General features: G+C 47.4%; 2 protein-coding genes across 10 annotated transcripts in view; both read right to left on the bottom strand.

Moving 5' to 3' along the window:
* VAMP1 (vesicle associated membrane protein 1) overlaps nt 1-10,338 on the bottom strand; it is a 40,732-nt gene extending 30,394 nt beyond the window's left edge. The window contains exons 1-6 of one of the 9 annotated variants that reach the window (XM_082075538.1): nt 10,222-10,338; nt 9,401-9,530; nt 8,461-8,619; nt 8,164-8,215; nt 7,122-7,209; nt 542-6,140 (exon numbers count right to left, since the gene is read on the bottom strand). In XM_082075538.1, the coding sequence (XP_081931664.1) occupies nt 7,154-7,209; nt 8,164-8,215; nt 8,461-8,619; nt 9,401-9,530; nt 10,222-10,223 (399 nt within the window). In that variant the 5' untranslated portion in view covers nt 10,224-10,338 and the 3' untranslated portion in view covers nt 542-6,140; nt 7,122-7,153. Of the gene's footprint in view, nt 1-541; nt 7,799-8,163; nt 8,216-8,460; nt 8,620-9,400; nt 9,531-10,221 lie in introns of those variants that run through there. The other 8 variants (XM_082075540.1, XM_082075542.1, XM_082075537.1 and 5 more) reach the window with 8 other exon arrangements.
* A 2,387-nt stretch (nt 10,339-12,725) lies between these two features.
* On the bottom strand, nt 12,726-13,514 carry MRPL51 (mitochondrial ribosomal protein L51). Its single transcript, XM_082043592.1, has 2 exons — nt 13,176-13,514; nt 12,726-12,995 (listed from the first exon to the last, which is right to left on the bottom strand). The coding sequence occupies exons 1-2, from the start codon at nt 13,432-13,434 to the stop codon at nt 12,799-12,801; spliced, it is 456 nt and encodes a 151-aa protein (XP_081899718.1). The 5' UTR covers nt 13,435-13,514; the 3' UTR covers nt 12,726-12,798.
* Between the last annotated feature and the right edge of the window lies 1 nt (nt 13,515).

Genomic DNA, 13,515 nt, shown 5'->3' with positions numbered 1-13,515 from the left:
TATTAGCCTATTAGAATGGACTGCATAGGCAATCAAGGTCAGAACAAAGAATGTCCTCTTCCCAGGAACTTTGCACAAGACCACACATCTTATTTCTTGCAGTAAGCTTGCCATACTATTTTTTACAAATACTCAGACTTCTGCTGCAATGATGTTTACACAGCACTTTATGTAGTATCAAGAGAGCAAGGGTGATGTCCTTAACTAACAGGATTACCCACTTGACCGGACACAAACAGAGATACCAGAATTTAAGCATATAGTTTAGGCAAAGACCTGTGGTACCATGTACCCAATATCATTACAAACAGCCTCTTTTGAATTTAAAAACTAGTTAATCATAACAAAATAAAAACTTCAGATATTTTTAAAATTAAGGCAGATACACCGCCCTTGGGAAGATGGAAGATTCTAGTGTAGTATATAAACTGTTGCCTATTTCTTCCCTTTGAGATGTTAAACACACATTTACTGTACTGCTCTTGCCTTGAAAATGCACTTTTTCACTTCCCAGCAGAGGGTGATTTTCTTCCTTCTCACAGACATTAACACTATATTTTTTATTACACAAATATTGATGGTTTTTCAAACTTTATCCCAGTGCTCAGCTGATGACCCTTGTATGAAAGTGAAGGTCTCTCTCTGCTGGGAATAGATGCAAACAATTCATGGGTGTCCTTCAGCAAGAGGGGCAGCCTAGGAGGAGGGAAAGCCCTGCAACCACAGGCATTCAGAGTTGTAGAAACATGTATTCCCCTGGGAGGCCCCCATGGGAAAAAAATCGGGACATCTACAAACACAAAAAAAACCCACAGTTTCTGTGTTTATTGGTGATTTAAAATGAAGAAAAACAGAGTGGATAAAGAAAGGAGGAAAGCTCAAAGTTGCCTTAATGAAGGGACTTTTGTGTTCTGTAAAAACACTGCCCAAGAGGCAGAGTTAAAAGCTAGGTTTAGCAGCTAAAACAAAAAAGCAGCTTTGGTCACAATTAAAAACAAGACAGACAAATTGAGGAATCAAGATGCTGCACTCCCAGACCAGTTCTTGGTCATGAATTCAGTACTGCAGACTACTGCCTTCCATAGCTTCTAGCACGTTAATGAGCAAAAACCTGACACTGGACACATGAAACTGTTTGCTTCACAAAACTACCTCCAAATCAAGAAAGGAGAAAGCGTAGGTGCAACATCTAAAGCAGTCTCTGTGTATCACAAACATACAATTATTTATACATTGAACACGATCTCTTCAGAATATCTGAATAGCAAGACAATTCTTCACATCACACAGTGCCTTGTGATAACCATACAAATCGATGTGACCCACTGCATCACACATAGATAAATGGGTAATTAAAGGAAGATTAATCAGAGGCATAACTCCTTGAAACATTACATTCTCTTTAATGTCCTAAAGAAATACAGCTGTAGAAGATGATGTATTCCCTAGGAGAAGCTTGCACCGTATTATTTCTCTCTTCTGTAGAAGTATTAAAATGGAAAAAAAAAATGGCCCCCTTCCGCGTAGCTGTAAATCCAGAGTTAAAAGCCTGTATAAATGTGAAGTTGTTATACAAGTTGGTAAATAGGCTAGCTCTCCCTGTCCTGAGGATCAGTGCAAAAATGGTCATCTTGGGAGAAATCAGGTGATCCTCTGAGGAACATCCCTATACTTCTTGTAGGCTGATAAGACCACAAATTCTCAGCTCAACAGATGTATAGTGAGCTCAGTTTGGCTGAAAACAAGAGACAAGTCCACCAACGGTGCAGTAAGAGCATGGGAAATTGAGTGTTTCACAGAGAAAGTAAAATACTAGAGGAAGTGAGCATTTAGAGGGATTCGTCTGTCAGCAAAAGGTAAATTAAAGGTCTGAGCTGGGGTGAATTTGTACAAGAGGAGAAAGGTGTGGGGAAGTAAATGCTCAGTAGTTATACGTATGTTAGAAGCATGGCAGTTATTTGGAGTACGCAGAAAACATGCAAGGAGCAACTGCATGTTATAGGACACTAAAGAAAAAGCAAGTCGTCTTTTTGGACTAGGAACATTCTGTCATGCAGGGGTAAAGCAGAGAAGTAGAAATGCAACTGCTTGAAGGGGGAAGGGAAGTGCAGGAGGAGAAAAATATTTTTGTGGGTAAGCTGGAGTATTAGAGTGGGTTGGTTTGCTGGAGTAATCGGTACAGGAGTCAGTGGCTCCACATGCTTAAGAAGAACAAGGATGAGGAAAAGGTTTATAGGACAGAAATTACAAAGGGAGAAGAGGGATGAGTGTTTAAGAGCTAAAACCAACAGCAAATGATCTGTGGAAGTGTTTGGTGCTGCTGAAATACAAGGAAAGAGATGTGAGCCCTTTTGAGATGCGGAACAGCACACAGCGACAGGGTATAAAGGGCACCAGTGTCTGTGGGACCACAGTGGTGGGATTTGCAAGGTGATCGAGGGCTAAGGGCATTTAGAAGTCATATACTAGCCAAGAAAAGGATACAAGGAGCCTGGGAAATGTAGGGACATTGAAGTTTCTGAGGGCTCTAACTGTGAGATCAGATTAATTTGGAGGATCTGAGAACCTATAAGGAAAGCTGGTGTGCAGCAGCAATAGAAAGTACTGGAAGAAAGGGAAGAATGAGCCAGCCCCTCCAGGAAACAGAAAAAGTAAGCACAGGATGGTTGAGAAGGCAGGGAACACCAAGACAACACCAAAGGCAGGCATGCCCCACTCTCTGCTGAAAACTTGTTCCTTAACAGCATGGCAGTCACAATGTGACAGACACCTTTTTTTTTTTTTTTTTTTTTTACATAAGAATTAAGGTAATACAGGAAACGCATGGAAATACAACCTAAGTGTCTAGAGAAGCTAGAAAGGGATAAAAAGCAACACTTCAGAAAACAAGCAATACATTTCAAAGAACTGAACTCTGCTTGCTGGAGTGCCTAAAGAAGCTGAACAGATAGGTGCCAGGTTTGTCTGCACAGATTGAGGTAAAATGTAGAAGACATTTGAAGAAAGGGCCACCAGGCTCTTGGGACAGTTTCAATAAAAATCAAAGGAGTGGAGACGTGAAAGATGAAAAGGGCAGGAGTGCTGTTGATGAAAAGACAGAGGGAACCAGAGCTCAGTAACATACCAGAGGGATGGCCATGTTCAGTCTTGCAGTTTTTTATAGTTACCAATGTTCAGTATTTAAAAGGTTCCTGTGAGCACAAGAAAGAGCCTTCAGCTTCCAAGTACATGCTGGAAGGCAATGAGCTAATTAAAAAAAATATATATTAGTATCTGGAGATTATGGCAAATTTATTTAAAAATAGTTACAAGTGTTTTTGGAAAAGAAACCTGACATGACAGAACATGAAAAGAAAGTAATTTTGGCCTCCGCAATAATTATTTAGTGGGTCTATGCACTGAAGGATGTTATGAGGCTGTTCACACTGGAAACCTTGGGAACAAAAAATAAGAGTGCTTTGAATAACTGTATCTGTCAAAAAAAGTTCAAAGACTAACAGAAGTATAGCAGTTGAAGTACAACTTCATTTCGGCCTGTAAACGAGAACTTTTATGAAGGCGCCCACTTAAATTCTCTAAGAGGAAGCGTTGTAGGGAACACTGCGCTGAACTCACATATCCAACACACACAGTTGGGTTGCCTATTTTGTAAAAACCTACATCCTTATCCTCTGCCTCTCTCAGAGAGTAATTATTTGCTTGGAGATAAGAACAGGTAAAACCTCTGTACTTCCCCGTTATTGCCTCTCTTCTCCAATTTAAGGCTTCCAGCCACAGTGGATACTTCAGAGCAGGGACCTCTGTCACTTCACAGGGAAGCCAGGTCTGTTAAACAAACATTGATGCTGCATTCCTACTCTAGAAAAATGTTGTGCATCTTCCCCACCACCTTTTGCTTAGTCTCCAGCTGAGACAAGAAACCAACAATCCCTCCAACTGATGAGAGTATGCAGCCTTCTCCAATCAGCACATAGAAATATCAAGAAAGACCAGAACAAGGCCTAGGGCATCCAGAAACATGAATGTTTAAGACACATCCATTTAAAAGCAGTAGAGTTGAGGTCCCACCAAATCTGAAGGTGTCAGGATGAAGCAGTTGAATACAAGAGTTGCATGTGTAAAGGCAGAGTTTGAATATCTAATTATATTCTTAAAGAACTACTGTTTGGCAAAGCCTTCATCTTGCTTTTAGTGCACATTTGAAACCAGGATAACAGACTCTGCAGGAGCAGCAGAGGTGCTGAAAGTTTAAAGGATGGCACCTAAGAAGGGAGCTCCCTGCAGAGCACAGTACTTTAAACATATATAGGATTTATAGTTAGACATGCAATTCTTTTTTGCAAACTTGCACAATATGACTCATGAGTTGGCCACAACCCTGGGGCAGCTTTCAGCAGCTTGTTCAGCCCCTATGTGTTCCAGACCAGCTGGTCAGCTTCTGAAAGCAAGCACTTGGGTCCCTAGGTTTGGCTAGGGGCTTATAGACTGTGTAGTCAATGATCTGGAAACGTATCTGTTGTAAGAAAAAAAGCTTTTCCTACACCCCTACATAAACAAGGCTGATAACTAACAGAAAGACAACACACAACTTGGCACGAATTGTGGCATGAGTAGTTCACTCTGGTTGTGTGGGCCTGATCTGTGCTGAAGTTCAGACTGTCCAGGCTGCTTTAATCCACTACCCAGTCCAGACACCCTCCTTTCTTAGTAAAGCTTCCATCTTTGAAAGAATTAGCCTGGGTGCACCGTTCCAAATTTACCACAGACCATACATTGTTCTGGTATGATTTTGGTGATGTTGAAGATCGGACAAAGATCAGTCATAAGGGATCCACAAGCCACAGGGAGTATTGTTTTACAACCTATGGTGTGTAACTGCATGGACAGATAAGGGCACAAGTACCTCATTTTAAAATAAGTCTGCACTTGACAAAGCTCTGTAATTTGTTTTTAATGAGTTTCAAGCATACAGTGAAGCAAAACAAGGGGGCACTTACCTTTATTCCAGCCATGCTCCAAGATACACTGTGAACAGCACCCTACTCTTGGAGGTCTTCATTTGGATCATGAACACGTCCCAACACCAAAGAAGAATTGTTTTCTGTGTTTAAGGATCTGACGATAGGTTGTTGAAGTGCAAAAGCAGCACAGCTCGAGAAACTAGAGCTACCAGCAACACACCCTCCCATTCAGGGGACTACCTCCCTATGCATTATGCAGTGGCTAGACATTTGGTGGATAGGAGTTAGACTGGGCAGCCTCTTCCCCAGAGGCGCTGGTCCGTGCATCTTGTTAGAGACTTACCAGGGAGTTGGTCCAGCACACAGTTAGTTCCAGTACAACTGGAAGTACCACCATTGCAACAGAAGACTACCCAGTGCTTTGAGAGCCAGAACTTGAGGTGTGTGTAGAGTATGGAAGTGACATAAAAATTATGTTCCAGAAGCATTTGGTATCCCAGCCCCTTCCCACCCACTGACAGACCAGACAGACTCAGTAAGGTGGTGAATTGTGTTTCTTAGAGACCATTTAAAATACATGAGCTGATTATTATATCATGCCAGAAGAGATTACAGTTGTGTTCATATAGGAAGGAAATAAACTGCACGTGCGTGACTGGCTGTAATGCTGTGGACAGCAAAGTCCCTTGCTTTTACTCAGAGGGCCTTGGTGATTTTCTTTTTTTTGCCCATGCATAGAGACACAAAGGAGGGGAAAGGGAGCAAAAGAGGCAACATACAACATCTAAGAGAAAGAAATGGAAGAGACAGCCTAGGGGGACCTCAGCCCCCAGAGGAATAGGAAGAATGGGGCACCAAAGGCTTGTTTAGAAGAGTTTAAGAGAATTGCTGGTCTGGGGGCCTCAAGCTTGTATGCCCAACCCCCTAAAATGATAGCAGTAAGTAGTACAAGCAGGCCCTGGCTCCTCTTCAGTAGATGCACTTCTGACCGTCCATCACATCTCAGTTCCATGGGAAATTAGGGAAGTGCTCAGGGGACGAGGGCTGCTTCGCTCCAGATCTTCATCTCTGCCCCCACCCAAGGTGGAGAGGGATGGAATTGCAGGGAGATGAACTCAGCGCAAATGAAATGCTGGGGCATGGAAGTAAGCATGCAAACCTAGCCCCTTCTCAGATGCTCTGTGAAGAGGAAAGGGGCTTCCTCAGTACACCCAATGAAACAAAAAGCATCTGCTCCTCCCAGCTTTTGTACTTCATTCCTATCTGGGAACTCCAGTGATGTTCTCTCCTTCCTCCTTGCATCCTCTAAAGCCTAGACAGATCCCAGTGTATTCTAGAACCAAGGCAGGGCTTTCTAAAAGGAGTACCCTCTTTCCAGTCTGGATTACAAGCTACAGCTCAGCTTGTAAAAAAAATTTAAAAAATTTTAAAAAGCACATTCCTCAGAAAACTCTGCAGAAACTGAGGAACAGGGCAGCTCATTTAACCCCAGGCTTGACAACACATTAAAGCAATTCACAGCTCTTGTAATTTTTGAAAAACAAGGAGATTGCTTAAAGAAAGCCACAGCATTCCATGCTGCAAGTTTACTTCCAGCACAGACCACCTTAGAGCTAAATTCAAAGGAACCCATGGCAAGTAGGAGGATTTCAGTTCAATCGGCAAGATCTCTAGAGGTCTAAGCTGCTGTACTGGGACATCTGATACAATTTTGTAACACTCATGCTCAGAGCAGCATTTACCTTTGAATCCCTACCTAACCATTCCACATATTGTCAAACTCATGCTGAAAGTTAGGGCTTTGTGGGAGCAAAAAACAGAACAGTTGTTTGTAATCAGAAAGCTGTGTGGCTTGTTTAGTCTAATCTGGAATACCTCCAGTCTCCTTCACCTCCATCTGCTACGTAGTGGACTTCATTTGACATTCAACTCAGTAACACAAAGACAAAACACCCATTCCCACTCTGTCACTACCCCAAAGTCTTCCAGAAAGCTACAAGACAGTAGAAAGCACAGGGTCCTGGCTTGTGTCTGCATAGATGAAAGGAATATTTGACACCCCCCACCAGACTCCTTACTGTTGTTCTTTTGTTCCTTCTGGCAGGAGATTTTACTCCCAAACATGCCTTTTTGGTAGTAACAAAGCTCCTTTCACTTAACTGTGTTTAGTCTGTTGCACTTGACTGAGGTAATCATGTAGGCTCTCCTTTATAATAACTGAAATGGCCATGTTCAGACAGCAAGTAATCTGAAAATAAGGACAGGAAGAATAAATTGTTTCTTTAAGTGCTCATCTCTCCATGGCTAGAGAAGTCTAGATGACTGTCTCCAGGCTCAGCCAGATGGCTCACAGTCACTGACCAGCACAAACTAGCCTTTATTTCAGAAGCTCAATGAAAAGCTTAAGTCATGCTGCCACTCTTTTTAGGCAGAACACTAATCTTATATGCTGAAGTCCTTCATCCCCAAAGGCACTGCGTTAAGGCATTCTTATGTTGCTAGAGTCCACACAGGCACTATTTAACAAGCTCACACCCAAAAATAAATTACAAAAATTCCCTGCAGAAGAGGAGCAATAGCTACCCACTCCTCCTCTACTTCCCTTTCTTCTAAACTAGATGACCCCCTCTAAAGCTGTAGCAGCTGTTGAAGAGTCTAACCATGTTCGGTAGAGCACTTCAGAGTCCTATACAGAAGACAAATTAAAACCAATAAAGAAATCAATGAAGAAGCTAGGTGGAAGGGAAGGAAAGATTTAGGGGCAAGAAGAGACAGGCAAGGTGACAGGGGACAGTAGGCTGCAGACTGAAGGAGCTACATTCAAGTAAAAAAGTAGACTGGAGACAAAGCAATAGGGAAAAAAAGGAAAGAACAAAAGGGCAAGTTACACCAAACATCCCCCAGAGACCTAAAAATCCCCAACCAGGGAATGGACTTGCCAACCCACCCAACTCCAGGGTAAATGCCCCTCATACTTACCAGTTCACCTGATCTGGCAGACCTAGAATTTCTCATTTCTAAAGTGATGGCCAACCCCAATTCCTTCTGTTATATGTAAAGCATACCACTTCCACAATAAGTGTGGGAGTTCTAGCACCACCACCTCCCTTCCCCAAGGACTGAAGACAACATTTATGCAACTAAGACCCTCCAGATCTCAAACCAAAATTGGTGCTTTGATCCCAGGCTTTTCAGTACTTACCTACAATCACCACCACCACAATGGCACAAATCACTCCCATCATGATCATCATCTGAAGAGAGATATTGTCAAAGAGTAATACTTAGAACAAATTGACAACTTCCGATCTTCCCTTACAGCCAGGGAACCTATGCCAGACCCTAAAGGTGGGACAGCCAAGGCCTCAAAGTCTTTCCACAGTAAAAAAATCCTATACATTTGAAATAATTAGGCCTCAATTATGCTCTCAAAGCCCTGCAGGAGAAGACTAGCCCAATTTCCTTCTAATAAAAGAGATCATAGCACTAGGAAACTCACCTTGCAGTTCTTCCACCAGTACTTCCTTTTCAGTTTTGCTGCGCTACTTTCAAATTGTGAGGCACCGGCCTGAAGTGCATCTGCCCGGTCATCTAGCTCTGACAGTTTCTGGTCTCGTTGCAGCACCTTGTCTACATTTACACGCATTATATCAACCACCTGCAGAAGTAAGAATAGTAGCAGCAGTTGCATTGGTAAAGAGTGAAAAAATAAGAGGAGTAACTTGGCCAATAACTAACAAATGAAAGCCCCAAACAAGGCAAAAAGGTCATGATAAGGAGCACCTTTCCAGGTGTTGCCTACACTGAAGTGGGTGTAAAAAACCTAGACCCCCAGTTCAAGCACACTTAAAACAGGTCCTGAGTCCCACATTCTAACCTGTTTTCAAAAGCTCTCAAATCCAGCAAGCCTAAGCCACCCCCCTCACTAATCATATCCTCACTGCCCAGTAGCTGCAAAGACAACTTTGAGCTACATGTTGCTGCCCCAGTGAGGCACAAAGGCGTTACTGCATCTCAGCAACCACACTACAGAGACTGACGCTGGAAAGTCAGGCAAGGTTCCTCACACATCGAGCCTGCACATACACTATTCTCTTGAAGCAGCTAGAAGGGATTAAGAGCTGTTCTGGATGCCATCTAGCTGTATTTCCATAACAGATGCACAACACATGGTATCAAAAGTGTAACAAGCCTGGTCCTCAGAAGTCATATCTGAAATAAAAAAGTTCTTAAACATAAAGCATTCTGTCCTACAGCCTCTTTATAGGTCTGCCATTATATTTTGTGTATTGGGTGTTAATGCATTTCCGGTATTAGCATGACAAAAGCATCCATCCCTTCAGCAACAGACACTTGTCAAGAGCATCGCTGCCGCAGAGCAGTAGGAGAAGGCTCCAGGCAGCCTGTGGGAAGCCAGAGCAGCTGGCAGAACTACTGACCTCCTCCACTTGGGCCTGTGTCTGCTGCAGCCGACGGTTACTGCTCAGATTGGGGGGTGGTCCGGGGGGGCCCCCACCAGGGGCTCCCCCTTCGGGGGCCCCAGGAGCAGGTTGCTGAGCTGGGTCAGACCTAGGGAAACACACGTATTGGCAAAGAGAAAACCGGCTCAAAACACAAGGCACCTTCTCCCTCAAATCTACCTGAAACCCAGTGCCCCCAGGCTGGAGCAGCGCAGGCAGCAGCCCCGGGTGCCCGTGCCCTCCCTAGATCCCCGGGAGCAGGAGCAGGCAGGCTTAGAGCAAAGACAGGCCCAGGAGGGCAGCAGGGAGGGCCATCCCAGAGGCAGGGGGGCTTGGGAGTGCGGCTGTGCCCGGCGCTGCAGTCTCCTAGGGCCGAGGAGAAGGGTGACAGCCACCTGGCCACGTTGAGGTGACCGGGAGGTGGTCACCAGCGCGCTGCAACCGCCGGGGCGGGGGGGAAGAGGAACAGGGCCACGCCGACCGGGGGAGGCAGCGTGTGGGCGCCCCGGGGGGAACGGCAGTCCCCGGGCTGGGAGGGGGCGCGGCGGCCCGAGGCCCCGCGCATCACGGGTGGGGCACGGCCCACGCACACCCCACCTCTCCTCCCCCCGCTATAGGCCCCGGGCGAGCACCAGGGCGCGGGGGGGCGGTGCGGGCAGCCCTGCCTGCGGCTGCTGCAATGCGCCACTCGGCCCCGCCGCCGGCCAGGACGCGAGCTCCGCACTGGCCCATTCCCTCCCGCTCCACCGAGCTCCACGCCGCGCCCGCCACAGCCCGCCCAGGGTCGGGCGGACACTCACATTGCCGAGCCGGACCAGGACCCCCGGGCACGCCGCAAGAAACAGCCCCACACCAGCACCCACAGCTATACACCAGTAAAGCCGCTTCTGGGGCCCCGAACTTATGGGCGATTAGGCCCCACCCCCTAGAGCTAGCAGCCAATCAGAAGTACACATAGGCAGGACTCTCCAGGAACAGCAAATCAGCACCGTCTTAGGGTGCCTCCGCAACCAATCAGTCCTCTCCCCCTCCCCGGACTTCCGAGGGTATAAGCTCCGCCCCACTGTGGCTCGCCCTCGGGGCTGCCCAATGGGAGCAGAGTCCGCACCCCCGGGTCGGCATGCGCGAGCCGCGCGGCGCCCCTCCCCTGCGGCGGGGCGGGTGAGTAACGGGGCGGGGTTGCCCGGTGCGTCTCCCACTGTCTCGCCGGGCTTGCGACCTCCATCGCCCCTCTCCCGGCCCCAGAGGGTCTGGGCGGCCTCTGGACCCCTCCCGCGGCCTGGCAGTGGACCCGCTGCTTCCGCCGGCCGTGAGCCGAGGCCCTGCCGCCTCCATGTGGGTCACGCAGGGCCCGAACACGGAACCCCGTCCGTGCTAGTGCCGTTACAGAGGGGCCGCCGCAGCTCCCGCCGCCGTAGCGCGTTTGTTGGCTCGGGTTAAAGCGCTGACCGTGCAATTACGGTATGGCGTGGCTGGCCCGCCTCCACCGTACATCATGGCGTCAACGGGAACCCAAATGAATCCCTGAAGCGGCTGCGTTTGAGCCTCTGCTGCCCGCGGGGGGAAATCAGGCTCCAGCAGCAGTCCCAAGAACAGCTACACGTTCGCTTTTACCCCTCTATATATTTTGAGGAGCCTGCTGGATCAGAAGGGAGGACTCTTCGATTCAGGACAAAAAGGGAGGCAGGAGCGTGCTGGCACAAGAAGTCTCCAGACAGCATTTGGTGTGGTGAGTAGTGTGGCAAGTGACTGGTTCACACCTACACTGAACTTCAATTTCTTCTCATAAGGTGATACAAGCCATTAATAAGTTTTTTGTGTCAGATCTGACAGGTTAGCAGGTACACGAGATAGAGATGTTCTAAATTATAGCCTGGGAACCAAAAGTCTGTGACTACAAGGAAGGGGAAAGCTTCATACAAGACTGTGACTAGAGCTAAGTGATTTGCAGGTAGGACTACTGAGGGTTAAGGAGCAACTTAGCACTAGCCTCAGCAAAACTGAAGGTTTTTCAGCTGTGCCTTCAGACAAGCCGTGAAGGGACAAGTCGTGGAAGAAGCTTCTGTAGCTTGGCAACCTTCCCACCGCAGTTTGAGGACCATTCCAACAACCATTGTAAATAACAGAAGATGGAGCTTGTGGAACTGCTGCACAGAGTCCTTGCCAAGTTGGTGCTTAGGTACTAAGAGCTGACAAAGGGCACAACATACTTTTCTCTGATGCTTTTCCAGTTTCTGATATTTTCAGCAAAGGGTTTGCTAACCCTGTGGTTTATGTATGTAATAACCCCCAGCTGTTGCCTTCTAGGTGCTTACTCAGTCTCCACTTGGATGTGTGCACATTTCCCAAAACCACACCACCTTATTGCAGGAGTCCCACCATGCTCCTGAGAATTAGGACTTCAGCTTCCTGAACAGAGACTTTGGCTTCACCATCCTAAGACTTAGACTGAAAGTTCTTCTATTCCCTTCCTCTTCCAACTAAGTGGTTTTGAAGACAGAGTAGCATTGCTCTGTAACAGGATATGTGATCAGCAGACAACTCCCCAATTACCTAGCAGCTGCGATAACAACTAAGGGAGAAAAGACAGGCAAATGAGGCAAGCAAAAGAGCAGGCATTGCCTGCTCATCATACAGATTTTTCTGAAGTATAAAATAGTCTCTGTGATACTGGAATACTGGGATGTCAGCTTTGACTCACTATGACTTGTCCTCTAAAGGAACCAATAACAGTTATGGAAAACTAGAAGTTAGAGTTTTAAAAAACAGTTAAGTGCCTGAATTATTTTTTCAAATCCTAAATTGTAAACAAAAGGCCACTTGGTCGATAAATGTCATTAGTATGAGGTTAAGCCATCACCAGTGTGAAACAGAGAAAAATCCTGCTCTTAAGACAGGTTTTGATGCATTTCAACTGACATTTGGATCATCCACACTTAATGATAAATGGAGGCCAAGGGGGCAAGCAGTGAGTACAAAGACATATTGGCAGGCACTCTTAGCACTAACTTGAAAATTTGGCTATGAGGAAAAATCTAAGCTGGAGTGTACTGAAATTGTCAAGTAGGATATGAGAACCTGGGGCTCACAGAGACTGAAAGGAAGCTAGAAGCCTGGCCAAAAAATAGAGGACTCAGGTCAAGTTCAGGGATGCAGGCTGGAACAGATGTCCGTGAGAAGTATGTCAGAAATAATTGTGCGGGCAGAACTTGCACAGAGGAGCTCAGGCTTGGAGCAGCAGCAGGACCTTGAATCAGGGCCAGAAATGCACAGCAAAGGTTGCAGAAAGCACTAGGAACCCAACTGTGTGAAAGCTGGCTTTATTTTGACCGCGATGCCACAAAGCCATACTCCATGTGCTGAACCCATAGTTGCTCCTAGCGGTGCTTCCCAGTGCGATTGAAGCGCCTGTACAAATAGCGGATCCTCTTGGTGAGCTTGAGGTAGTCATCTACAAACATCCGATCTCCCACCATCTGCTTCTTGCGGATGCACCTCTGCAGCTCGTTCCCCCGCCAGCCTCGCAGCCACTTGGGCCCCACAATGAGGTTCTTTGGGTGCATCTGGAAACCGCCTGAGAACAGTATGGCAGAAGCAGAGAGGATGAAAGTGAGCCCTGGAGGAGGCTGCTCCCCGGGCAGTCAGCCCGATTCCCCCACCCTCTCGCTCCTGGAGCAGCCGTTCACCCGCAGGTGCGTCTGTCCTCCCTCCCCTCCTGCCCTAGGGCTACAGCTAGGCGTGGGAAGTGCCTTACCCAGTATCCCCACGTTGTCGTAAACCCCAAACAAGGCCCGTTTTTCCGTCCACCGATCCACCTGCTTGCGCTTTGGGGGCTCCTTGATGCGGATGGGCCGGGTGAGCCCCGCCAGGGGCGAGGAGAGGGGTACGGGGAGGCCGGGCCGCACGGGCCCCCAGCGCGCCGCGCCGCCACCGCTAATGCTCCGCTCGGCCTGGAGCAGGGGCGCGGCCCGGCCCAGCAGGGCTCGCCCCGCCGCCCGCACCAGCGCCGCCATTGCGGTGACCCCGGGGGCGGAGCTGCGGCGTCGCCGGACCGCCCGGTCCCTGGCTGTGGCCGTCGGGAAGCGGAAGGACTC

This window comes from Streptopelia decaocto (genome assembly GCF_964273445.1).
Source record: "Streptopelia decaocto genome assembly, chromosome: 1".
NCBI classification, from domain to species: Eukaryota; Metazoa; Chordata; class Aves; order Columbiformes; family Columbidae; genus Streptopelia; species Streptopelia decaocto.
This window is presented reverse-complemented; position numbering and strand designations above follow the sequence as displayed.